The 26,953-nt window shown below is 43.4% G+C and overlaps 1 protein-coding gene across 2 annotated transcripts in view; it reads right to left on the minus strand.

Annotated features, from left to right (window-relative positions):
* Nucleotides 1–26,563, minus strand: part of asap2a (ArfGAP with SH3 domain, ankyrin repeat and PH domain 2a) — a 68,257-nt gene extending 41,694 nt beyond the window's left edge. For both annotated transcript variants that reach the window (XM_080415155.1, XM_080415154.1), the window contains exons 1-2: nucleotides 25,989–26,563; nucleotides 1,854–1,926 (exon numbers count right to left, since the gene is read on the minus strand). In XM_080415155.1, the coding sequence (XP_080271281.1) occupies nucleotides 1,854–1,926; nucleotides 25,989–26,114 (199 nt within the window). In that variant the 5' untranslated portion in view covers nucleotides 26,115–26,563. The remainder of the gene's footprint in view (nucleotides 1–1,853; nucleotides 1,927–25,988) is intronic.
* Nucleotides 26,564–26,953: the final 390 nt, after the last annotated feature.

The following is a 26,953-nucleotide window of genomic DNA, read 5'->3' on the forward strand; positions in this document are numbered from 1 at the left end:
AGCCAGGGCCAGTCTGCCAAAATTGGCAATCGTTTCTTTTTTTGTAGTATGAACTCACTGGTCCTCTGTCTGTCTGTCTGTCTGTCTTTCCAGCTAATTGGCTGGCTGCCTGTTTACATCCTGCCTGTTTAACTCTAGAGGACAATATGTACAGTATGTCTGTTTCCTTGGCACTGTTTGTTTTTCATCCATGTAAATATAAATCAAATCTTAATGTTAGTAGACTGTCAGGAGTCTTGTGACAAGCATTTTATTTTATTATTATTCAAATATTTTTATTAAATTTTTCAAGAAAGATACACATACAAGCATAACAAACTACAAGACATCACAGACACTAGTACTCAATACCCAATGAAACAGATACTCATATCAACCAATTATTAATTGACCGAAAGTGGCAAGCATTTTATTTTATACCAAAAGCAGGTTAAACATTCTTTGGCCTTCACTCCTAATCCATGCATTACAGTAAGAATAACTATGTTTAATTTCCACACAAATAATTTGCCGTTTTTTTTTAATGAACCACTCAATACACTTTACATTAACAGGGGCCCCCTAGGGTTCTGTACTAGCCCTTCCTTTTTCCCTCTACACCACATATGTCCGCATAATGTGTTCAGCATAGTGCAGACTATTGTGTAAGGTGTATAGTAATGTTGTATACCTTTTGTTCATTACTGACAGTGTTTTTTTGTGATGTTTGTGATAAGACTATGACATTTAATTGGTACCATCATATGTAGGACAGCACACATAGAGACATGATTTCTGTCTTTCTCTCAAGCTTTGTCTCTCTGTCATCATGACCTGCACTAATAGTCCCTGAAACGTACGGGCCAAAAGGAAGGACACAAGGCAGATAGCTTATTGATTGTATTCAAAACAGAAGAGGTCTTCCTAAATGGCTGTAGATAAGAGTTAATATAAGCTGGTGACAGCCTCGCTTACAAAGAATGCCCCTAAGTGCAACGTGAGGCCCAAACAGTGTCATCCCCAAGGACAGAACGCCGTCTGTCGTTTCTACTCTAAACAACACAAGATAAAATCTGGATCAGTTGGAAAATAGATGCCCTTCTATTTAAACCCAGATAAGGAAGTTTGTCTGTTCTGAAAATATTTTTAACGGTCAGGGACACTTGCGATTCTCAAGCAGATGAAACAAACCCACCGGCTAACCTCACCGGTTCAACAAAGGTATTTTGTGTTTGAAGGCAGTTCATTTGATAGCCAATGAATACATAGGCTATCAAAATGTACACACACACACAAAATGTATTGCTTTACAATGAAAGAGAGGCTCCGTATCATATTGCAACCAGGAAGAGAGGAACGCGATATTTGAAAACGCTTGAAATGTGACTACAGTGATGAACGTACACGTGTGTCATGCGGTGCACATCCATTGCACGCGCGCATGCACACCGTGTACCATTCCCCAGCTGTTTCTCCAGGGGTCTGGATCAGACAGCTGTCCCCCCGGCCTGGACAGAGCCTGCACTGTTCCCAGAAAAGACATGCTCAGCACATTGTTTAGAGAGGGTTGAGCCTGCCACGCACGCACACGCGCGCACGCACACACACACACACACACACACAGTAATGCAGGCTAAACAAAAGGAGCTGGAAACATCAGGCACTGTCACACACAAGCATGTGTGCGCACGCACACACACACATAAGAATACTACTACAGAAATGTCTATGCAATTAGTCACAGTCTCAGTAGTAAAGGCTCCATTTGGTGGCCTTATTATCATACCACAATAAATCAAAGTCCAGCCATGTTAGCGACGTATCGAATGAATGGCTCAACGTCTTGCTGACACTAACGTGACGAGAGGACTTACCCAGACCAGACGTGTAGATGGCCTTCACAGACTTCTTCATCTTGTACAGAACACTGCGGTCTACATCCAGAGCCTGGACAGAGACAAAAAGGCAGAGAGAGAGAGACAGAGGAAGGGAGGGAGAGAGAGAGAGAGAGAGGCACAGAGTTCAAGGTTAGGTCACAGGTTTTCACAAAAAAAAACGACATGCAAATCTACGTTGATTACGTTCATGTGTTTTGTTGTAAATGGTGAGGTAGTTATTTGAGATCAGACTAAAACAGCTCTAGACCACAAACTGTTACTGTTATTAATATGTGTTATGTTATGTTACTGAGTCATGAGCAATGAGTTTTAACCTGGTATCCTATTTTGTCATTATAGGCAACAACACAGGCTCACAACCATGGTGGAGTGGATCGTCACGTATTGTGTTGAGTTCTTTTGTTTTGGGTCCATTACAGAGTCTATGCACAGTATGCAGGCTTCTTGTCTAATGAGCCTCTACCAATACAGTAAAACCTTGTGAAATCATGCATGTATGCCTCCGTTTGCGGTGCAGGTAGTGTGTGTGTGTGTGTGTGTGTGTGTGTGTGTGTGTGTGTGTGTGTGTGTGTGTGTGTGTGTGTGTGTGTGTGTGTGTGTGTGTGTGTGTGTGTGTGTGTGTGTGTGTGTGTGTGTGTGTGTGTGTGTGTGTATACTGTCTCCAATCTGTCTGCAGGTGATGCATTATTCAGAGAAATGCTAAGAATAAGCCTCAGGCCTCTAGTCTGTCAGTGAGTATAGACAGGGGTGTGTGTGTGTGTGTGTGTGTGTGTGTGTGTGTGTGTGGGGGGTACACAAACGCTGGCCAGCAACTGGACAGCTGAGCAATGAAACATTTACAGCCAGCTACTTTTTTTACAGCATTTTTTTTGTGATCTGTGTCCGATCTCTGCTAGTCCTACTGATGTAAGGAACCATGCAGCCAATAAAGCAAAGCCTAGATCACGAAAATGAATGTTCAACTGTTACTCATGCTTGTCAGAGACCCAACATTAATTTGTGCAGTTGTCAAGTAGGTATTTCAGCTTTTTGCCCGGTGTAAAGTTACAACTTAAGAAGACACCTAAGAATGTGTTCATCACAATACACATTTATGACAACTGATGTCAATAAACATCACTGTTTTTGATAGACACTTAATATACGTCATCAATGTCTGTTTATTGAGGCACGCAGCACAGGCTCAGATGGCTACGATTACCACCTAGCTGGACATTGTATACACTTCTGAAACACCCAGTACATTAACCCAGACTCATGGCAACTAGGCCATGCAGCAGACAATGCAGCAGTATATCCCTGATGGCTGAGGGGGAACTTAGGGTGGTGGGTGGTTTGGGAAATTACTTTTTCTTCACTAAGTAGATCCACCCAAACCCCGGCCAGACCAGGCGCCACTCGCTCTGACCAGCTTCACCATTTCAACTGACTCACAGAGATCAGATCCCCTGGACACACTGGGAACAAGACTAAACAACACAATGGCCCCCTTTCTGTTTCAACACACACAGGCATGCGTGCACGCACTCGGACTCCCCCTTCCAACGCCAGTCGCTGTGATGACAGAAAACATATCTAAATCCATAAATCTGCACCTATCTAAGCTATGAGTGGTTTCCTGGTCTACAATGTAGGTGCAATTCAGTACTCTGTTCTCCCTGGGGTTGTATTACACAGACACACACACACACACACACACACACACACACACACACACACACACACACACACACACACACACACACACACACACACACACACACACACACACACACACACACACACACACACACACACACACACACACACACACACACACACACACACACACACACACACACACACACACACAGAGAGAGAGACAGAGAGTCAGAGAGACAGAGAGACAGAGTCAGAGAGACAGAGTCAGAGAGACAGAGAGACAGAGAGTCAGAGAGACAGAGAGACAAGGAGACAGAGAGACAGAGAGACAGAGAGTCAGAGACAGAGAGACAGAGAGACAGAGAGACAGAGAGTCAGAGAGACAGAGAGACAGAGAGACAGAGAGACAGAGAGACAGAGAGTCAGAGAGACAGAGAGTCAGAGAGACAGAGAGACAGAGAGACAGAGAGAGGCACTGAGGGAAACAAACAGAGAAGTTAGAAATAGAGGGAGACAAAGCTAGAGACAGACAGAGGCAGGGGTGATGATGAGAGTGGATGAAAATAGAGAGTGTCAAAGAGAAATAAGACAGATAATTCACTGTGTTGCTTTCTGGGAGAGGAGAACTCATGAGACATACACAATGAGAGAGAGACAGAGATAGACACAAGTGCTGACAATGTGCTTATTCACTCTTCTCTCAGCGTTGACAGGGTACCGATACGCAGACCTCGCCACCTACGAAGAGTGGACTTGGAGACCTATAGTCAGGCCGGTGGAGTATACAGTTACACTGGACTGATTCAGTAGAGATGAAAGATTAGAGGGGCGGGGGGAAAAAAGCCAAATAAAGCAGGCCTATGAAAGAGCCATTTCAGGAGACAGCCTAAAATGTATGGCTCATAGTGGGCCAAAGTTCACTTAGAAAAATTAAACCAAAGCACGTGGGGGTGCAAATCCTGCCGGCACCAACATCATTGGTTCTGTCTCTTGCATGTGACCTTGACCTCTGACCCTTTTGACCCCAAACTTAACCATCTTTTTGGGGCAGCCACAGACACAGACATGAATTATTATAATACGTGTCGTGCACGTATTGCTGTAGTGTGGGCAGGCTGTAATAGGACACATGAGGAACACTTTGGTGCAGATCTTTAACACCAGTCTAAATTATGTTTTTTTTTTAAATTACACGCATGTATATTTCAACCCCACTTTTGACGATCACTCTCTAGGCCAGAGGGCACTAGAATTTGGTTGTGTGGGCCACGTCTGACCACTGCTTTGAGATAATAGACAGTGTAGCAGCACTATTATCATGGGTTACGCCTTCAGTCAGTGTTGCGAGAGACTTCCACTCCTATACATACTACGTCCACGATGTGTCTGCATCCTGCTAGAACAACGAACGATATCTGGATTCTCTGTTGCAGTGGAAAGACTTCTCAAAAACTCGAAGTTATTTAACAGCTCATTTGCAAAGAGTACACTGACGTTTTCAAGTAATAGTATTCGATCACAGACATCTTGATGACAAACAGCAGGTGATTGTAATCCAATAGCAGGTGTTTCTTACAATGATAACCAAGGTCAATGAGCTGTCATATTGTAGAGAGAAACACATGAAAATACTATGAATACAAAGAGGATTTAAAAGAAAAAAACGAATTTCTTGCATCAAATGTTAGCTATTCTGAGCTGGAAAATAGACAAACTAAGAAACTAAAATCCTACAATAGCTAGACAACGAGTCAGAGTATAGAGAATACAGTTGATATGGAGCAGATGTTTGTCAGGCCAAGTCATGACATCTAGTCTTTTGCCCGGTGACGACTGAAGTGGATGACTAGCATCTACTTGTCCCTCTATGTATAAATGTAGGCCTTACAGCATTGCGGTTTCAGCTCTATAACCTCCTGTTAAATGACTCATGTGTTGCACATCCTATTATCTCATTAGCTCTGTCTGGCTCAAACAGGCTCTCCCAGCCGTGTAGCTCAGACCCCACACACAGAACGAAACCCCTTTTTAAACAGCAGCTATCCACTACACATGGCTATTGTTAAGTCATGCTTCCACCACAACCCTGTGTGCACAAAAGAAAAACACACAACAGCCATTGCTTCGCAAACCACAACAGAGCTCTAACCCCACCTCCACCCCCACCGGGCGGGCAGCACCAACACACACCGACCACACACTTATAAATGGTAACCTGAGATAACTGCTGAGTGTGTTTTCTTAGTGGATCTGATACCACCTTGTGCTGCTCTGTACATTAGCTGTCCGGCCTGATCTCCTCTGGGCAGCAGAAGAAGCAGAGAAGGTACTTAGCGCTAAAGCCTTAAAAGCCTTTCTGCTGACATCGGGGCTAAGTAGCAGGACCAACCGGGGAGGGTTTCTTAAAGTCCTCACGGCAGATCTCCCATTGATTTCCCCTTGAACACTGGCTTTGGGTTGAATCCTCCCTCTTACTACAGAGGTGTACTGTAGTGGAGGTTGTCTGTCCTTCTTAGGACCTTACAGTAGATGAAACAGCCTGGGTACGGATAGTATTGACAACTGCTGCTACAAAGCAATATAATTTCACTTGCAATGCATTATACAGCAATCTCCTTTTGAAATGTATTGTTTATAGTTTTGGCATTGTTGTGGAGAATTATAAAATGTAAATAAATATGCTTAAGAAAATGTCTTTTTAGTCATTATGAAAATGGATCCGAAATGATATGGGAAATTTGAGGCTGATACCATTACCCATATTAGAGGGGGGGAATTCACCAATCAGATTACCGATATGACGGCCGATAGTGAATTATGAATCTGGAATTAAAACCTTTTCTATGTGGATTTTGCTCCGATATGACTCTGTAAAAGGTACGCTGAAAGATGCTTTCTTATAGAAATAACATTTAAAATTATATAATAAAATAATGTATGTTGTAAACCAATGTTATAAATGAACACTGTGATCAAATTGTGATCAGTATATACAAATTAAATAAATAGCTAAAGTCTTTGGATATGATGGAGGTGAATGGTATCCTTTGGCCAACTGTATATGAACATAACACCAGTGTACTTCATGATTAACTAGAAAGGTGCAGTCAGTAGAGCTCAAATCTCCGCCAGGATATTAGACTAAACTCTAGTAGTCTAATGTAAACTCTAATCTAATCTCCCATGGCGGAGATCTAGAGACTAGACAGGCGGAGATCAAAGGCAATCATGTTCAGAATTGATTAAAATGCAAGCACTACATGAGTTGAAAAGCCTTAAAGCTAAATTACACTTTGGTAGAGGTTTGGGTTATGTAGAACTTATGGTATTTTACTTTGGTAGAGGTGTGGGTTGTGTTACCTTGCTTTGGTGTTTTACTTCTTTTTGCCCCTTTTTTTATGCAGTTGGGTTTTGTATTGTTACATATTCTCAGAATGCACTTTGTGTTCATTTGTGTTCTAAAGAGTGACTTTGAGAACAGTTTTTCTGTACAATGTAAGTCAAATTGATATTTTGAATAATCAATTTCTAATCACCGAAGCAAGTATTGACGATATCTCACTAATATTTGAGTTACATCATAGCAAGGTAACTACTACACAACCCAAACCTCTATCAAAGCCTCATTTTGCTGTAGTACGGAGAGAATATGGTTAACAACCTTCCACAGGGCATCTCTATTTTGGGCATGACATATTGTTAAAAATGGTCTAAAACAGCAGATATACAAGCTCACCATGCGTTGTGAGATTGTTGATCGGCTATTTTCTCTATTCATCGTACAACAAAGTATATGCGGTTCAATGCTACATACAGTAATCTCCTTCTGAAATGTATTGTTTATAGTTTTGGCATTGTGGTTAAAAGGACAGCAAAAGAGGAGGCACATAAAAGGAGGTCAGCAGCACTGTGACTGGCTGACTGTGTTGCTGTGGGCTGTTTCCAATGTTGCCAGATTTTGTGAGAGAAATACGCAACCAGGTCTAGGAGAACAAGCCCAAAAGAAGTGACTATTAAGAAGCACTTTAACCCTATATGCACATCAGCTTTTTGATAATAAGTATCATTCACATCGGCTATTTGATAATAGCCGATCTACAAGCACACAACGCGTTGCAATGCAACGCAACGCACTGTATGCTTGTAGATCTACTATTTTCAAGATTGAAAAAGGGGAAATAGTTTTTTATAGCTTTTTAAACATTTTGACGACACAAATCTGTCTCTGCTCCGTATTAATTTTGGGGTCTTAAACAATAATTAAAACATTTGGAAGCAAGCCTAAATAAGCAACAACACTTTAAAAAACAAGCCCAAAAACCCTACCAATATTCACACGCAACTTTACAGAAAAACAAGACCAAAGTCGCTTCTAATAAACAGACATGGCAACACTGACTGCTTCCAGACCTGCACTCCAAGTGCAGCTGGGCCCTGCGGCAATAGCATGATTGTTCTCCTGAAAGTGAGACGAGCCAAATGGACCAGGGATTTATAGAAGTCTGTTCAATTTATGACTAAAGCTTTGGGTGCATATGCTGCATACGTATGCTCTCAGATGGTGTCATGACGTCGCCAACACTGCCTTGATACCGCAGTGGTTCTCAAAGTGGGTTCTGGGGACCCCAAGGGGTCCTTCAGGGGGTTCCAGGGGGTCCCCGGCAAAATGTGTTAATATAGCATAAAAATCTGTTTTTGCTCTTTTTAATGTTTTATTCTTACCATATTTTTACTAGTGCTACTGTACCTATTCTGTTCTGGTTCTATACACACGCACCTGTATCTGTGTTTCATCCTGGTGGTGCTGCTGCTATGACAACTGAATTTCCCTCAGGATGAGTAAAGGTTTTCATATGCATTTTCCCCATCTTCCCTTATTCCCCTACTGACTCCCGCCACTAACAGAGATTTGTATTATTACTAATATATATTTTTAGATTTTCATGCTGCAAATATAGTTGTAAAAGAGATCCGTAAAATGTTACACTCACAAAGAAAATCAGTTATGTTCACGACCACACTGCAAGGGGGAGATCCACTGACCTTGTTCCTGTCAGATTTAAGAGAAACATTGCACAATGTACATTCATGCACACAGCAACTGGAATGGGTTACCTGCAGTAACATTTCCTACGTTTATTTTAAATCTTTCCTAAAAAGGATGGTTAAGGGGGAGCAGAGTCTGGGTCTAGACTTGGTCTAAATGGATCAAAATACATGGTTTCTTTATAAAGTCTGGTGTTTTATCTTCATTTCATAATAGTTGTACAGTTGTTAGGTTATTGTTATGTTTTGTACTGTCCCCCCCCCCCCCCACCTGTATTCCTCAGGTATCTAACCCCTACTCCCTAGTGTGGAAGGCACACCTGCACTTTGTCCACAAGAACATTTTCCTGCACCTACGGGTGCTTGGACTGACATGCACAAGGATACTTTTTGCACCATTGGGTGCGTGGACTTAAGTGCAATACACACATACACATCACATCATGCAACACAACATAAGTTGATAATGGTGTGACAATGTATGTGTTTTACATATGTTTATAATCAATAAAGAGGTCAAAGTCAAAGTACTGACTGTCATCAGAAAAAGAAATATAAACTACTCCTCCTGGTCCAACAACAACCAAAGACGTAATACTAAAACCACAAGGATTTACCGTCATGCTGGCTAATTGGAAGATCTACGCAAAGTGGTTGACCTCCCCATTATACGACTAATCAGCTTCTAAATCAATTTGACCAGCACAGCTGGGCGTACACGCCGACAAGGACATCGGAGCTCTTATCGACCAAAAGGTCCATAACACAACACATATAGCCAGCCACCCACCCACACCACATACACCCCCACACAGAAAAATCCTCGGTGTTAATTTTACTCAAATGCACCCTTAGGGACACACAGTAGCACACGCAGTAACACACACAACCCCCATGAGCTAGTATCACGCTTCGGCAGGTCTTTTCAATCTGTAGAGAGTGCTCTGTCAGGGAAAGGGGGCAATACAAGCGAAGGGGGTGGCGGGGGGGGGGGGGGGGGGGCAGACAGGGGCAATAAACCAAACCCAGCTGAACTCAGCAGCACACAGTGCCCTAAATCATTGTACCCACACACACACGCATAATCACTTTCACACGTTCCCAATCCAGCACCCTCAGCCCTTTGCTTTACTTTCATTGTTAGAGGCATTCAGTGACTCAAGCACCAAGCCAGTTCTATCCGTGTGCCCTCTAGTTTGAAGCGTGGGACACTCTCTAAAATTACAAAACGTGTTTCACCCCAAACGCTTCACAGTAAGAGGGGGATTTCCGCTGGCGTAGCACTTTCTAGCGTAGGATCAGAGCTGAATCCTCACACAATGGGCTAACCTCAGAACGAGACTACATATTCCATATGACATTACTGCAAAATCAGCATTTTTACCGCATCCCGATGGCGGTTCCCACCCGGGGTGGGAGGGAGGAGGGAGGGGGGGCTGGTTTGTAAAGGGAAGTGAAATAGTTCCTCGTCTTACTGGATGACATCACCGTCATCATCTCAATCAGGCACCATCTGCCAGTAGCCAATCTAAAGAGTCTAATAGAACACTGATTGGTCACCGTGGTCGTTGCCATGGTTTTCCGGTCACTCGTTGTCATGTACTTCCTGAATCGTGTAAAAAATGGATGGCTCAGGTTACAAAGATCTCGCTGTCAGCACAGGTCAGATGCTGTAATTGTTATGTATTGTTTGTAGATGGTGTTATTCAGATAGAGAGGGGGCCAGAGGCAGAGAAAGGAATACACAGGCAGAAATTATGTATCAATGAATTTAAGGGCTGGGCAATATGGTAAAAATCAAATATCACAATATTTTTGACCAAATACCTTGACTATTGGTGCTTTCACAAAATATTTACACAATGAGGTTTTTGATAAATAATTACCAGTAATGCCTATATAATAACTAAGTGGGTAAAGGGCGGCATTTAATAAAACAGCTAGAACAGTCAGGTAAGCTCATCAATTACATCACTTTACTGTAATGCAGCCTTTAAAACCTGGAAAAGTAATTTAAAGACTCATATAAAGACTTGTCATGTCATGTCACAGTATTACGATATCCAAAATCCTGATGTGCTCATGATATCGATATAGGCCTAATATCAATGCATTCCCCAGCCTGTGCAGATTAGAAGAGATTGAGAAGCAAGCTACTGACTGCATGAATGGAGTCATTCGAGTGAATGAGTTTCCATCCTAACATAATGACGTTTTTGCAGGACTATTTTAACCAGACATACTTCCTGAGACAAATATGTGTGCATGACATTCTGGGTGTTCCAAAAATACTAAAAAACAAAGTAGCAAAAATAGAGGTAAATCCCACAGCCATTCTGAAGAGCCATTTCCTTTTCTCTGGGTTCACAAGCGGCCCACTTCCTTCTGCTGGCCGAGCTGTTACCACAACCACCCTTGGAAAGAAACACCAGTCCAAACAGCCAATGGAACTAAAATGGCCAACTATTTGACTGTGGCCACAAGCAGTGGTGGACAAAGTGTATACAGTACTCAAGTAAATACTCAAGTTAGTACTCAAAAGTACAAATTACAAAGTACATTCCCTTTTTAATCTGAAATGTAGAGTATTTTGCAAAAAATACACCCCCATAATAATCTGTAATCTTCAGACATTTAAAGAAATAGGGCTTACAGGAAGTAGTTAACATAATATTTTGTAAGTTTGCATTCCAAGAGTCCCTTCCTAGAAAAGGTCAAAAGTACAATATTTCTATTTTTAATTTAGTAGAGTGAAACTCATGACCTTGCAAAAAAAAAAACTCCATTATGTACTCAAGTACAGTATTCAAGTAAAAGTACTTAGTTACTGTCCACCACTGGTCACAGGGCAAAGCTTAGCTAGACAAGCACAAAATGTGGCGACACAGTGCAAAAGCAGAACTATTGACCCCAGCAGCGTGCTTTGCCCTGCATTTGCCAGGGTCAGGGTCAACCAATGACCAACCAACCAATGAAAGGAGAGGAAAGCAGGGGAAATTAGTAAGGCAGGGTCACTCATAAACCATTGCTCTAAACCGATTTCAAAAGTCCTTTTATTCCTCTGCCATCCACAGAAAGAAGTCTAGTGGACAACAAGAAAGGTAGTCTAATTTGTTTAAAATGTGGTTTCTATAAAAGGAAGTATTTTTAACAGTATTCTTAGCTTGTTCCGCTGTCACACTGGCTACATGACATTTGGCGCCCTGCTCTAAAACCAAACAGTAAAAAAAAAAAATCACAAAGACACAAAAACAGACAAAGATGGAGGGACAGAATGGAGAGCAAAGACGGGGAAGAAAAATCACGTCAGTGAGACCAAACAACAGGCCAAACTTAGCATGGCCTTCACTCCTCCTACTGCTCTGCAGTCTGCAGAGGAAGGAGGACATTCCTGGATGATTGCATGCAGGAGTTGACTGACAGACAAGACAGACCTTACCCCATCCTTCCAGTCAGAGAACTGTCTGACGATGACAGCATGTCTTCCAGAAAGACCTTTGTCTTGATTGGCTAATGACGCTCAGGCTGATCACACACACACACACACAAGATATTGCGAATCACGCAATTTGCGAATGGGGAAATACTGTATGTTTCTTTGTGTCTTTACTTTGACTTAACATTGAATTGCATCGCTTAAATCATAACATTTTTATACTCTCAGGAGGTAAATTAACACTATACACGATTTTGTAGTGTGTACGTGCGCACGCGTGCGCTCACACGCACTTAGCGAAAATAGCCTCTACGAGTTGCTATTTATTTATTTGGGATATTTATTTTTTTGCCCTATAATGACCCAACCTGGTGTCACAAAATAGGGACACCACCAGGCTCAAGTCATGTCATGGGGGACCATGGACAGGCGCACCACACGCACACACAAACACAAACTCACGTCTGGTTCCTGTCTGGTGTCGCTTCATGACACTCTCTCAACCCTGCTTAACCCCTTAATCCCCTGCTGTGATAGTTATATGAGGAAACAGTCTGCCACACACACTGGAAATGGGCCAATGAGGAGATAGTCTGAGATGGAATTATCCAATCTATTTGGTGTGTGTGTGTGTGTGTGTGTGTGTGTGTGTGTGTGTGTGTGTGTGTGTGTGTGTGTGTGTGTGTGTGTGTGTGTGTGTGTGTGTGTGTGTGTGTGTGTGTGTGTGTGTGTGTGTGTGTGTGTGTGTGTGTGTGTGTGTGTGTGTTTTCAGGAGGCAGGGGGCTCTAATCCTTGTTTTATTGAGCAACCAGATGTTCCAGAGTCAAAGTAAACAAACTCTTCTATAAGACAATAAGACAACTAAAGACCCAGGAAAGTGTGGTGAAGTGAAGGGTGCATTGACACACACACACACACACACACACACACACACACACACACACACACACACACACACACACACACACACACACACACACACACACACACACACACACACACACACACACACACACACACACACACACACACACACACACACACACACACACACACACACACACAGGAAAGTGTGATCCTATTCATTTCATGTATGAATGCGGTGTGGTCAACCCACATGGTTTAGAGAAGCAGCAAAGTGTCTCCCAGGGAGAGAGATCTAATTATGTCACCAATTCATGTTCAGATCAGAAACCAAGCTCCGTTTCCGCATTTGTCCTCCTAGAACAGAGCAGAACTACAACATTGTCATGTAACATAAGATGTGGTGCAAAACATTCACAGAAAGACAATATGACATTTGGTGAATATCATTGGTGGCTCTGAGTCGTTATAGTATGTAATGATGTAATGTGTATAACACTACTGTACTTGTACTTCCACTGCTGTGGTTTTTCTATGGTCCCTTTAGCTTCTCTTGAGGGGAGGTGGCTAACAGCATGCCGTGTCCATTACTCCAACACAGCAGCTCTAGGGGAAGCTATTTTGGGGATGACTATTGAATTGATGCTTGAATGAATGTATTTGGTGATAAAGGGAAAGAGCACATCAGCACTTCCATGACAACAACAAACAACAGCTTCTTAAGATATTTACAAAATAAATAAATAAAATAACCATCAGTAATGCCCATATAATAACTAAGTAGGTACCAGCTCGAACAGTCACTTACATGACTACGTCACTTACAGTTACATCACTTTACTGTAATGCAGCCTTCAAAACCAGGAAGATAACACTTAGGCCTATGTCATATATCACAATATTACGATTTCCAAAATCCCAGACGACAGCTAGTCTCATATCACAGCCCACACTGCAGAGTGGCTACAGGCACATACAAGCACACACATACATACACCTTAGGGTCCAAAAAAAACAAACCCATGCATTTGCAGAACACGTGTGTGCGTGATGATGAATAGCTTTTAAGTGTATGTGTGCATACATCGCTGCATGTGCACACACACGTGTGGTTTACAATGATGAATTGCCTAGGCAGTAGTAGGCACAGGGGTCTGATGGATCCTGCACTGGGACACATCGGCCATCACCCCTTATAGTCGTCTCTGCTTATTGGCCGGACACACAGATGAGATGACACAAACAAGCCCCCCCCCCCACACACACACACACATGCACACAGGCCTGTGATGTAAAGGAAGCAAGCTGGTACACGGTGGTATGTTCTACCTGTAGACAGCTGACAGTCAGGTATTGAGTTGCTCCACACCATCTACACAGTACACACACACGTGGAAAAACTCAGGATAAACACAGAAAACGGGCCCTCTGTCTACTTCAACATCCACAGGGCGTCTACTTCAACATCCACAGGGCCCGGAACACAAGGCGAGGAACAATCTGACTGGGACTCATCTAAAACACATAACAAAAGTACAGCAACCGCCTACATTTAACACCATGGGCCTCGAACACTACCACATGAGAGTATGCACTGCTCTGGTGTACTGGTGCTGAGAATGGGCTTATGACGGCAAAGTTCTGACGGCAAGAAGTGCTATTTGCTGGAAGGCTGAATCTGTACAGTCCATTCTCGTACAGCGGAACCAAAACCCTGTGAAACGAGCCCCCCTCAAGTGCTTCATTCACATCTTTGCTTAATGCTGAGAGGGCAGAGTCAATATTTGGATAGAGGTGGGTGCCGGCGTCTACAGTCAACCGCTAACAAGCCACGATTCCACTGTTCCTCTGTCCTCCCAGAGAGACCTGTGTGTTGTCAGCCTTCCCTGGGGCAGAGTGGAAAACTTCAGGCCACTGGAGGAGGACTCAGCAAGTTCGTTATGGGAAGGAGTATGGGGGGGGGAGAGAGCAGGAGAGAGAGAGAGAGGAAGTGTGGGGAGAGAGAGTGAGCGTGGGAGAGAGGTTAGAGGAGCTCTGTGTGATCATGAGACTGTCTGACGTGTGCTTACGACAAGACAGTACGCACACACACACCTTAGAAACTAAGCAGATTTCTATCCCACCACATGACTGAGTTTTCTAGGTGTTGGGGGGGGGGGGGTTGTGCATCAACATCAGCCTGAATCGCAACATAAACTCAAGTAAACAAAGGTTAATTCAGTCTTGACATAAAGCTCAGTGTCACACTACCCAATGCTTCTGATATCATATTTCACCATACGTAGGTTATGTGGTACTGTATGTATATACAGTAGGTGAAGTTCTTTGTTTCTGCTGTGAACCTCATGAGATCTCGTACCCAAATGGCTATTGCTAATTCACTTCTACATTTTTCTTTCACTTTATCAAGTGAAAATTCCTCTCAAGGTTCACTTTGGTACAGTTCCTTCTTTCCTGGGGGGGACTGGTTATACTCGTCTTTTGCCTGGCTGGCTTACAAGTTAAGTTATTTAAACATTTCATCCTCCTACAAGCCCTCTGGTGTTATAACTCAAGACGCTCAAGGGCTTTATAGCTCCTCAGTGAGAACTACAAAGACCGCTGCGCTGTTGGACCTGAGCGCTCACCACCACCTGCCAGAACTCACACTCACACTGGGGTGACGACGTCAACTGTGGTACTTAAACCGCTAAGGAAAACAAACTCAGAGAGAGAAAGAGAGAGACTTCAGTTCACTTTCCATTCGGCTTCCTCAGGCCATACAGTCTCACCAAGCTAAGGGTGGCTAAGTGGAAAGAACCGGTGGAGGGTGTTGTGTTAATTGCCATGGAGGACTTCACTCTAGCCTACATGTTCTCATTTAAATACTTCTGTGGCAATGTTTTTCATCTGTGTCTCATCTGGGGTATGCGCCAGCCAGCTTACTTGCTGTCCCCTCTTAGCCCCACCTCTCCACGCTTCTGAGACATCCTGGGCCACTTTCATTATGTACAGAAGTTTATTGCGTCGTTTGTCACTCTTAGTTGGAACAGCGGACTCACATTTTCTCACTGCACGTGTTTATGTAGCCACTGTAAATACACTTTCAAGTGGGATGAAAGGACAGGATAAGAAAAACAGCTAGATGCGGTGAAAGAAAATTTGAACTTGAGTGAACATTTCTGAAAACAACAACAAATGTTTACAGTACTTTGGGTGGAAATCATCGGGGGGCTGCTCATGGCGCCAATTTTAAAACCTCTTAATATGCTCTGCCCAAAGCTGAGGGGGAGTATTTAATGAAGTTAATAAACTAGCAGGAGACTGATGAAAACAGAGTTTGTGGGAGGGGCTGGGAAATGAACACCAAATGTGCTGTGCTTTTACAGGGAGAAGGGGGGGGGGGGGGGGGGCTGCTCCAACTAACTTCACCTTTTGGGTTTTCTTTTCGCTCTTTCATGCAAACCTCCTCCTGTAAAAGCAGCAATACCAATCAAAAAAAAGCAAGAGAAGTGTAGATTACATTTGTACAGTGTATGTGGTGTGCGTAGTAGTACATGTGTTCACATTCAGTTAAAGATAGCACTCAACAGTTCCTTTTCAAGTCTTGCAGGAACTCCAGCCAGCTCTGTTGATTTACAGTAGGATTATCCAGAGACTATAGGGAACACGGAGTAATCACAGGTAGGAAAACCTGTCTTTGTTTGAATAATAAACGCAAATAAATCACTAACTGCTGTCTTACAGCATCAAACATTTGAACTGTCTAGCTCTACATCAATGACATAATTTCACATTAAATTCACCAGCAAACTGACCACAGCTCCCATGGGGAGCCCTAAAGGGGCACATCTTAAAATGGGTTTCAAACTGCAGAAGAGAAGCCCAGGGTGGTGACAGCAAGGCACCACAATTACAAGGAATCCAGAGATGCCGTGCCATACCACCAACACCCCACCTTCCCCCAACCCCCCCCAGACATAGCAGAGCGCAGAGTCAGGACCTACAAATCAATGGCGGACTTCATTAATGAAGAGGCAGGGCCAGCCAGGGAACAATAGCAGTCAACGGGAGCAGTCTGTGGCAATCTGCCCAGGCCCCCCTGACGGATGCAGGAATCTTCACGTTTGCCTTCACCCCACGCCCCAGGTCTCGAACCCTGTGACCTCTGTCTAGGACAGAGAGCAGCCATTCTGCCCTTTAACCTCTCCAACCCCCCATGCTGGACAGAGCTCAAAACACTATTCCTCAAACCCCCCCCATCTGACCAGACTTGCCAATTAATCTGTGAACCCCCCTCCCCAGTCATCATGGCCTCCCCCCCCCCCACACACACATACACACACACGCGCACACACACGGCGGGGGTAGATGTTGTGTGAAATGGCGTCACAAACTACTAAACAAAGACAGAACAACATGAAGCACCTCGCTTAGACATGGCACTTAACTTGAGCGAAGGTGACCGATCATGTGTGTGTAAACGCACCTTACGACCTTCTTTAGGATGATTTATTTTTAAGATATTTGAATGTATTCGTCTTGTTTTTAATGCCTGGAATCTGTATTATTGTGATGTCTTGATTACAAAATTGGACTGCTGTATTTCCTTTCTGCAAAACAAATTTACCTTGTGGTAAAAATGTAGAACCCTTGAACAACTAATATATGGTGACAGTCATAGCCCACCATGGGAGAAAGATCATGGCTTTGAATTGATTGCGACCGGAACCTGACCTCCACCCCGATAGGTACGAAGGGAGGGGCTTCTGGGGCAGAAGAAGGTCTACAGAGAGGTTGACCCTGGTTGATAACACCATCTAGACTCTGGAGGCTGCACAGAGCTCTCACAACAAACAAAACTCCCATGGGAAAAGCCTGTGCCGACTGACAACGATCTTGTATGCGTACCGTATTACTACTATTTATGTCAAGTATCTCAATATAGCATGATGTGACTATTGGTTCACATTTGTTATTTGATAATTTAAGTGCAACAGTGAAAGTGAAGCATTCTTTTTTTTTTAAACACAGCATATTTCAGGTCAATGCTGCCCTTATTTTGAATTCTGCCGACCAGAAGTCAAATGCTTTCTTTTGTTATAGTAACAGATAATCACTCAATAAATGAACGCCAGTACAGCCGTTTCGAATCTGACATAAATGGTAAAGCTTTTCATACAGAAGGCTTGGTAAGCTCGGCACCTAGTAATGCATTTTCATTAGAATGAGAGGCCAGCGAGCAGGTAGGGACCGATCTGAGACAAGCTGGTGCAATCAGGTGAAACTGTGGCGCTCATCGCTCTCGCACGCACACACACGCACACACACACACACACACACACACACACACACACACACACACACACACACACACACACACACACACACACACACACACACACACACACACACACACACACACACACACACACACACACACACACACACACACACACACACACACACACACACACACACACACACACACACACACGGCAAACTTTTTTCTATGCCACGCAGAGAAAAAGAGGCGATTTCTTTGGCACTGGCTAAAAAAAAGGCATGTTTGTGCCTAGTAATTCATTTTCAATGAGAGGCGAGCATTCAGGTAGAGAGGGGCGCACGCAATCCGACAGGCATAGCGACAAGAGTGCGTGATCCCAAGAAACGATCACATTCAGTCCTCCAGTCAGTGCCTCTGATGTACTGTATTTTGGTATGGTGGGGCACAAAGCCAAAGGGCTTGATTCAATACAGAAAAGGAATGAGCATGAATGGAGGAAACAGGAAGGACAGTGTAGATCCTGCCAGAAATGCAACTTTCAATTACAGTAAATATGAAACATGTTACGAAAGTCTGGGCTGCTCGTTTAGCCTATAGACAAGCTCATTTAGACCAAACTTGCATGCATGCATCCATGCATGAGTGCATGTCGGGCCATCTGTGTAACCCTGAGACCAATAGAAGTGGATTGTCTCTGCATCCTTGATCCTAGATTCCTGGTGTCTGAACTAAGTCTTGTTAACCCATTCAATCCAGGAACGCATCTGTGTCATTGTAGATTTCTTTGGCTATTCACAGCAGATATACAAGCTCATAGCGATATACAAGCTCAGGGACAACACCCCCGCCCCCCCCCCCCACACACACACACACACTGCCACCAGAAGCAAAGATTTTAGTAAATAAAATCCCTTTAAAATATATATATATATATATATATATATATATATATATATATATATATTCAAATATTTGTACAGTTTTTGTTTAAGATTTTTTTTTAAATAGCAGATCTACAAGTTTATAGCGTGCCGCGCTATGAGCTTGAATATCTGCCATTTTGGAATAGCCAAAGGATAAAATATGGATAAAGTGGTTCCACATGATGCTTTCCCAGTTTGAATGGGTTAAAACTCCCCCCAGGCCACCTGTTCCAGGGGCCAGCTGTTGTCCCCAGCGAGGCCCCAGCCATTCCCGCCAACCATGCCTGGAATGGGGAGATGGATTGGGGGTGGGGTGTGGGATGGGGTGGACGGGGGTTGGGGGGGGTGGGTAGCGGTGTAAAGGGGCACAGGTCTTCCATTTGTCCCGGGAACAACTCCAGCATCAACACGCGCTGACAGGCTGAAGAGTAACGAGAGGCACACTCGCATTTGGAAATTAACACTTCGATCGTAAATCACATGCGATGAGACTCTCCAACAAAATGTAGATTGAGATTAGAACAAGTGTATTGCGCTGCCACAACCGATGATGATGTCACTGAAGAGCAGTTACACTGGGTAAGAGGGGAGATAAAACAGAGATATCATCTTCAGTTTACAAAAGATGATGGCTAGCGGTGAGTTGAACCATACATCAACACGCCGTATGGAAAATTGAGTTTTAGCAGGATGTTATACGAGAGCTACTGATACTCACAACAAGGAGGGGACACTCTCCCATGAACCAATTAAGCCCTATATACTTTGTCACGTGACTGACGTGAGTAATAGCGAATATACAATTTCACAATGGGTTACAGATGTGAGCTTGTAGATCTGCTATTTCTTAAATTTTTTGACATGTGTTAAAATAATGACATGCCCACAATAGGGATGCCAGGTGGTTAAGCACCCCTGTTCAGTATTCCCGCAGCCACAGGGAAAGACGAAACAAACAGTCCCCGCGAACCAGAATGAAAAGTGGTACGGTGACCACTGGCAGTGCCAACAGTTTCCTCTGGATGCCAGGAATGGCGGCAGTACTCCACTGATAGACCACAATAATCGCTGTGCAGAAACAGGCAGCTAGTTAGACAGCATGCCTGACCAGCACATAGCTGGCATACCAACGCGACAGACCTCCATCAGAGATTAAATAACAGCCAGATGGAAGAGGAATGGATCTAGCCTACTGGCCGAGTTGACTGACCCCCTGAAAAGAAAAAAAAAAGGCCAGTGAATAGCAGAGCCTGGCTATAAATAACTGTTATTCATCAAACTAAAATGAACAGAATGGAGAGACGTCGTGGCCTACAGACGAGGGATGACGTGCTGGGCATGTGAGGGAGAGTTCTGTTCTCCCCCTGTGGGATACGGGCCCGCTAGTATTGTGGATGGTTACATGGGGCCCGCAGGGATGCTGAAGGTCCAGGAATGCTTCAGGGTTAAACACAGAGAGGCCTGCTGAGGTGCACTGATTCGAAAACATCATTCATGGGCTAAAGTGCAGAGCCCAGAGGGATAGGTGGTATCTATGCAACATCACATGGAATGTCCAAGAATACTTCTTACTTATATTTATCACACACACACTGGCCCAAGGGTAAGTGATGATAAAAAGGACATAAAGGGTGAAAGGCTTGTGCTGGTTGGTCAGCTGTCGTAGCTAACCAATCGGCACAAGCTAAAAGGCCACAGTTCGCTGAACTGTCACGGTGAGTGACCTCACAGAAGAAGACATTTGGCTGATTAGACACTATCCACAACCAGAACAGAGTGTGAAATAGTGACCTTCAAGTGGGTTACAGAATGGGGCCTGCTGTGTTCTCACCCAACTCCCTCTGCAGAGTCCACACACTAGGGGGGAGGTGAGGGTGGTGACTGTAGTGTAGCAGAGTAGCCCTGCCTGAAGACAAGAAGCTAAGCCTAATATCTCTCTTGGCTGAGGGGGGGGACATTCCCCTTTGCCTGAGTGGTATAGATGTTTGGTCTACCATGGGGTACACCTGGCTTCAGATCCAGGTGGTTACACTGGCACCTCGACACCTGTTTTGGATGCTGAGAGATGGTCTCTCGCAGCCATTCAGAAAGTCAACCCAAACTTAAGAGCCAGCTGTGTGAGTCACAATGGTCTCACACGTCGCATTGCGATACGCTGTGAGGTTGTAGGATGGCTATTTCCGGCAAGCAACGCCGTCATAGGACAAACTTATACTGTAAATCAGCCTTCAGTGTCCAGACTGAGACATCTTTAGAAATCACATTTCGATCACATTTCAAACCAACTAGGAATGTTGTTCAAATCTAATTCACAGATAATAAATAATAATTTCATGTATTATTTGCCTGTTCAGACCAATCTGGATAGGCCAAAAACCTGATTTGGGCTGCCAGACTGAACATTAGGGACACTTTGTCCACACAGTTGCTGTAATACAAAGCGATCACGATAACGGATTCACTCTGCCAAAGTAGTTATGTACTGACAGAGAGAGGGAGAGAGAGAATTGGATGCAGTCGGAATTTAGCCAATTTGACAAGTCTATAGACACTGATCCTCCTGCCTAGAACATATTCTGTCTCTTATTGACAGAGATATACTGGCAGAGAACTGGCACAGCCCGGATTGAGGTATAAAGATTAAGTCATAAACACAAAAATAGGACCAGAATGACTTGCATGTGTGTCAGTTCTACCTTTAGGCAGATAATGCTATATATACACGTCCTCTAGAGTTCTTCCCTCGGTGACACATCAAGATCAATACTTCTCCCTAAGGGTTGAGCTGACCTCTGAATGAAGTATTACTGTCCTGCTTAAATGCCATCCATCACCCGGTATCCAAGGAAATACAGTGACCTTTCAAGTAACTCATCACATCTGAGTAGAGCCTGTTACAATCAATCAATAATGTTGATTTTACATTAGGATTAACCTGTCTTAAACAGAGAATACAGCAAGAAATCTCATTAGAGGACATTAGCCGGGTGAGGAGGACAGACAGCACCGTTTGCTGTTCAGGGCCTTTTCTCAATTAAATGTGTTTGGTCAGTGAGAGATCATTAACCAACCAATACTATAACATTTTCACAGACTCACTAGTCCTATTCACAACACAAACGGAACTATCTAAAGTCTGAACTACAAAAAAAAAGCTGACGTGTTGTACAACGAAAGCACTCAGGAGAAAACAACTTTACAAGAGCACAGAGGGAGCGGTTGTGATACAAAGACTACACACGCTACACATCCTTTTACTGGACAAACTGGTTTTTATAGCTGTGTTTTTAAGGGGGGACACACACACACACACACATACATAGGTTAAACACTGAGTGGCCTTTGAAAGACTGTGATCTTTGCTCTGACACACTAAAACCCCTTTTGGTAATACGAGACAAAGCTTTTACAACGACTAGCCTAATTAAGGTTAATGTCAGATGCAATTACGTCTAAGGCGTAATAATGACATAACAGTCTGTGTCCGTGTAAGACCTCTGAGCGATAGAGTCTTTTCTGTTGTTAATGGGTTTAAAGGCTCCCTATGAGTACATAAGAGGTCAGCACAGTCTGACGGATCTTTAAAAAGGCAAGACAGCACATCAGCCTCTACCAAAAAACAACACTCAAGACAAAACAACGTCACATTTGGAATTCTACAATGTTCTGGCCTGAATAGGTTTCCTCCTCAGGATGGTCTCTCCTTTGATTGGTCACTAGAACTGTCTGGAACAAATCGGTGACAACAGATTTTCACAATAATCCCACCCTACTTTTAAAGAATAATCTCACTCCTCAAAGTGGTGGAACTTGGAGATTCTGAAGAAACTATGGACTATGGATCTGTGTAGTAACCAAATCATTACTGTGTTATAACACGAAGTAGCGCTATGCAGATTATTATATTAGATTATAGTACATTCATGTACATAATATGAATCAGAAATAAAGATGGTGTACAATATTAATAAACCAAGTGACAAAATGAACATTTAACTATTAAAAGTCATTGTATCAGTGTTAATAGCTGAATATCTCTACCTTATTAATGCTAGCACACTGCAGCATTACAAAACTCTGACCTGCTGTATTCAGAGCCTCCAGACAGTCCTCAACTGTCATTTCAAGGGTAAAGACTGAAAGGTGAACGCTTTGTGATTCTAGAGAGGCACAGAATCGGCATATTGCTATAAACTCAGCATAACCCTGGACATATGATACAGCGTGATCCAACTTTTTTTTTTTACATACTCCAGGTTTTCCTGAGTCTGTACAACAACATGCAGGGAGCAAAACAGTCTATCGAACAATAAACACTGCATTGCTGTAAAAAAAAGAAAAGGCTCAATTTCTTGGAAAGAGAACCTGGGGCAAACAAGATTTTAAAAAATCCCATTCAGGGGATGGCCTGTCTGTCTGCATGAGGGTACACATAAATGAATGCGTGCCATGCATCCAGTGTGTTTTCAGATTCCAGGCAGGCTAACAAACAATAAGTGGAAGTGTTCTCTGTCCACTGCAGTGTTTAATTGGTCAAACAGACCAAAGTGAGCGAGGTCTTGTTGTCTCAACAATAAGGCCTTGTGTTCTCTGAGCCCGGCGCAGGGAGGTCAACCTGAAACAACAGCGGTCCAGAGAACTAGTCAGTCCCAGTCTCTGGAAAAACAATTTTCCACACGTTTTCAACTGTATACGGCACCAGACAGCATGCTTTAAGATCTGAGGCTGATTCTACAAATGCCTTCTAGATCAGTAGTTCACACTTTCAATAAATTTTCAAATATTTTTCAAAAATAGCAGATCTACAAGCTTGCAGCGCAGCACACGCTGTGAGCTTGTATATCTGCTATTTCTTTAATAGCCAAATGCAACAATCTAAAATGACACAATGCTTTCCCGGTTTTAATGAGTTAAGAAAAACAAAACTTAATTACATTCTAAATTGAATTGTTCTACATCAATAAAGCCGTAGGATATTGTACTGCACTGCAGAGTGCAGACAACATAAATGAAGGTTCCATGACAGAGGTTCTGAAACAATCCAGCTCCTCCTCCTGAGACAACAATAATTGCTATAGATATACCAGATTATACCAGGCTATGTACTAAGGTTTCTGATGCAAGTGGAGCACCTGTCAGCCTGAGCAGGTGCATGTCTGGCTGTCCGGCTCAACCCTAGTCCACAATCACAGGTTTAAATTAAAGCCACAACCCTTAATGAGGTATGGGGGGGATCACTGAGCTTCTAGCAAAGCTGACCCTGAGCCTACTACCCTAGTTGAGTAATACTGACATTAGACATCCAAGACTTGTCTTCATACATTGCAACCCTTGGGGGGGGGGGGGTCATGGAAGATATTACTAGGCAGTGTTCCATCAGAATATGGCAACTGTTATAACTGCTCCACTGTGCATGACACAACCCCCAAAGAAATGCAGGTTATATATTATACACACACACACACCCACGCACTAAACAGGGTTCCACTAATAAGTGTTATTATCACACAACAAACTTGCCCATTGTCTGCATGCATGTGTGCAAACAATGTCGACAACACGCACACACACACTAAGCTCCTCATGTGGGAAATGCTATTTTTATCGTCATGCAGGGCGAGGCTCTACTACAGAGCACACAAAGTAGGGAAACGACAACATGGGAGGGCGGGGAGAGGCATGGGGGGGGGTTCCCAGGGAACAATAGCGGAAGTGTCCTTCCTGATAATGACCTGAAAGTTTGAGGGAGAGAAGAGACACATTCTGTCCCTCTATCAGTGGTTCCCAAACTTTTTAGCTCAAGACCAAAAAGAGAAATTAGACGTTTGCCTGGTACCCAGCAGATCTACACGAATTGTCAGTACTTCTTAAACATTTTTTCTCTAATTTATGGATTTGCTTTGATTTTATTTGAATCATGAAATTCTTTGGAAAAATCATTGGTCTTTTTTTAATTCATGAAAAATGTTGCATTTTGTTTTTATTGAGTTTTTATGTTTTTTTTGTTTTGGTTTGACATTTACTCGTGACCCATAAAAATGTGTCCGCGACCCACAAATGGGTCCCGACCCAGTGTTTGGGAAACAGTGATCTATTATGATGCAGATGTATGTGAAACTGGGTCAAGTACCAATTTGGAATGATAAGGCCGTGAACCTGATCACTTCCAATATATATCTCCAAGCCTAGTGGTACGCACTGTCAATAAAAACACACATCCCTCATGCCTTGATAGCAACGCATTGTGGAATATTGTCTGCTTTTTTATGCCTTTTTCCTAATAAGGGTATGTTGAAACAACATTGAAATTATTTCAAATGAAAACGCCCTTTCTTATTCTTCTAATGACACATGAGTGTGCCAGTCTCTCTGGGTATACTTGAACAATGGCTACACTGAGCTAAGTAAGCTTGACTCGGTGGACTGCCACAGTGCCAATGTTAAAACAAGAAGGCGGACCATGAGGAATCCCATCAGACAGGCAGCAGTGTTGCCAGGTCCGCTTATGATAAGCGACTTTGGGGCTAGTGTTTCTGTAAAGTTGCTTGTTAAATATTGATGGTTGCGGTTATTTGGGCTCGTTTCCTAATGTTGTTCATGTTTAAACCAGTGAGTGGCTCACTGGTGTGTCCCTGACATTTTGATGTCAAGGACCCCCAAATGCATATGTGTTTGTCCAAAAAACGGACCCCAATCTGAAACATGTTTTGTGCCAGGGGGGCAGGGACCCCCATAACAGATTTGTGTCAAAATGTTTTTTTTTTTAAATAGCAGATCTACGAGCTTGTATATCGGCTATTTTCAAATAGCTGATGAATATAGATTTAAATTGCTAATAAATCGCTTCTTTTGGGCTTGTTTTCATAGAACTGGTTGCTTGTTTCTCTCGCAATACCTGGCAATGCTGACAGGCAGCAGAGCACAGAGACACTCACCTCCTCCAAGGCAGCCACGGTATTCCTACAATGGGACATTCTGGTGGTGAAGTTGGAGGCGGTCGGCGCCTTATAATCTTCATTCGTCTCTGCCACAAACTCTGAAACTGTTATTTGGTCCGGCATGATTAATCCCTTTTTAGTCAAGAAAAAAAAAGAAGCAGCACTTTTCTTGGGTTCCCGCTGGTCTAGAGTCTTCTTTTTAGCTTAGAAAAGTTCACAACAACAGCAGAGCCATTGAATATTCTCCCAAGTAAACCATAGCTGGTGTGTTTATGTCATTCCCTTGTTGTCTCTCAACACAATCCGCCTCCACGCTGGGTCGGTAGTTACAATGTTGCGACTGCTTGACGCGCGCTGTCTCGCCGTGCCCGTGATACACTGTGATGTATTCTTCTTCCTACCTTCTACCTATATAATCTAATTCTTCCTCTCCGTTCCGTTTAGAAGGACATCTGCTAATTGCGAGAATATCCGTAGATCCGTCCGCACAGCGTTTCTCTTTTGATGATATTTCTCCGAATCCTCCCCGATAATAAGGCGAGATAACTTCTTTTCCCAGCCTGGGAATCAACTAGGCGTTTCAACCAGAGCGCAGAAATTGACAAAGGTATAGAGGAGGGATTCAGTGGATGTGGACTACCCAATGGAGGAGACCAGCTGGTAGAGCCCAGCCAATCCACACGCGTGGAAGGCGTTGACTCTGCCTTTATTACAGCACCAGCACCACCAACAGTTCTTTTTAAGGTGGAGAGAGTAGTGATCATCATCAACCATGTTCATGTTCAAGGACCCCCGGTCGGCCCCGTTGGGTATGCAGTGCATCGCTCACGTAAACGGAACCCCTGATACGATTTTTATCTCCATCAGGCCAGAAGGCCGTGAGGTGGAGATAGTGTTTTCGCACCTGTCTGTCTGTCTGTCTGTGTGTGTGTGTGTGTGTGTGTGTGTGTGTGTGTGTGTGT

The sequence above is a fragment of the Gymnoscopelus braueri genome (assembly GCF_963280865.1).
Source record: "Gymnoscopelus braueri genome assembly, chromosome: 19".
NCBI lineage: Eukaryota > Metazoa > Chordata > Actinopteri > Myctophiformes > Myctophidae > Gymnoscopelus > Gymnoscopelus braueri.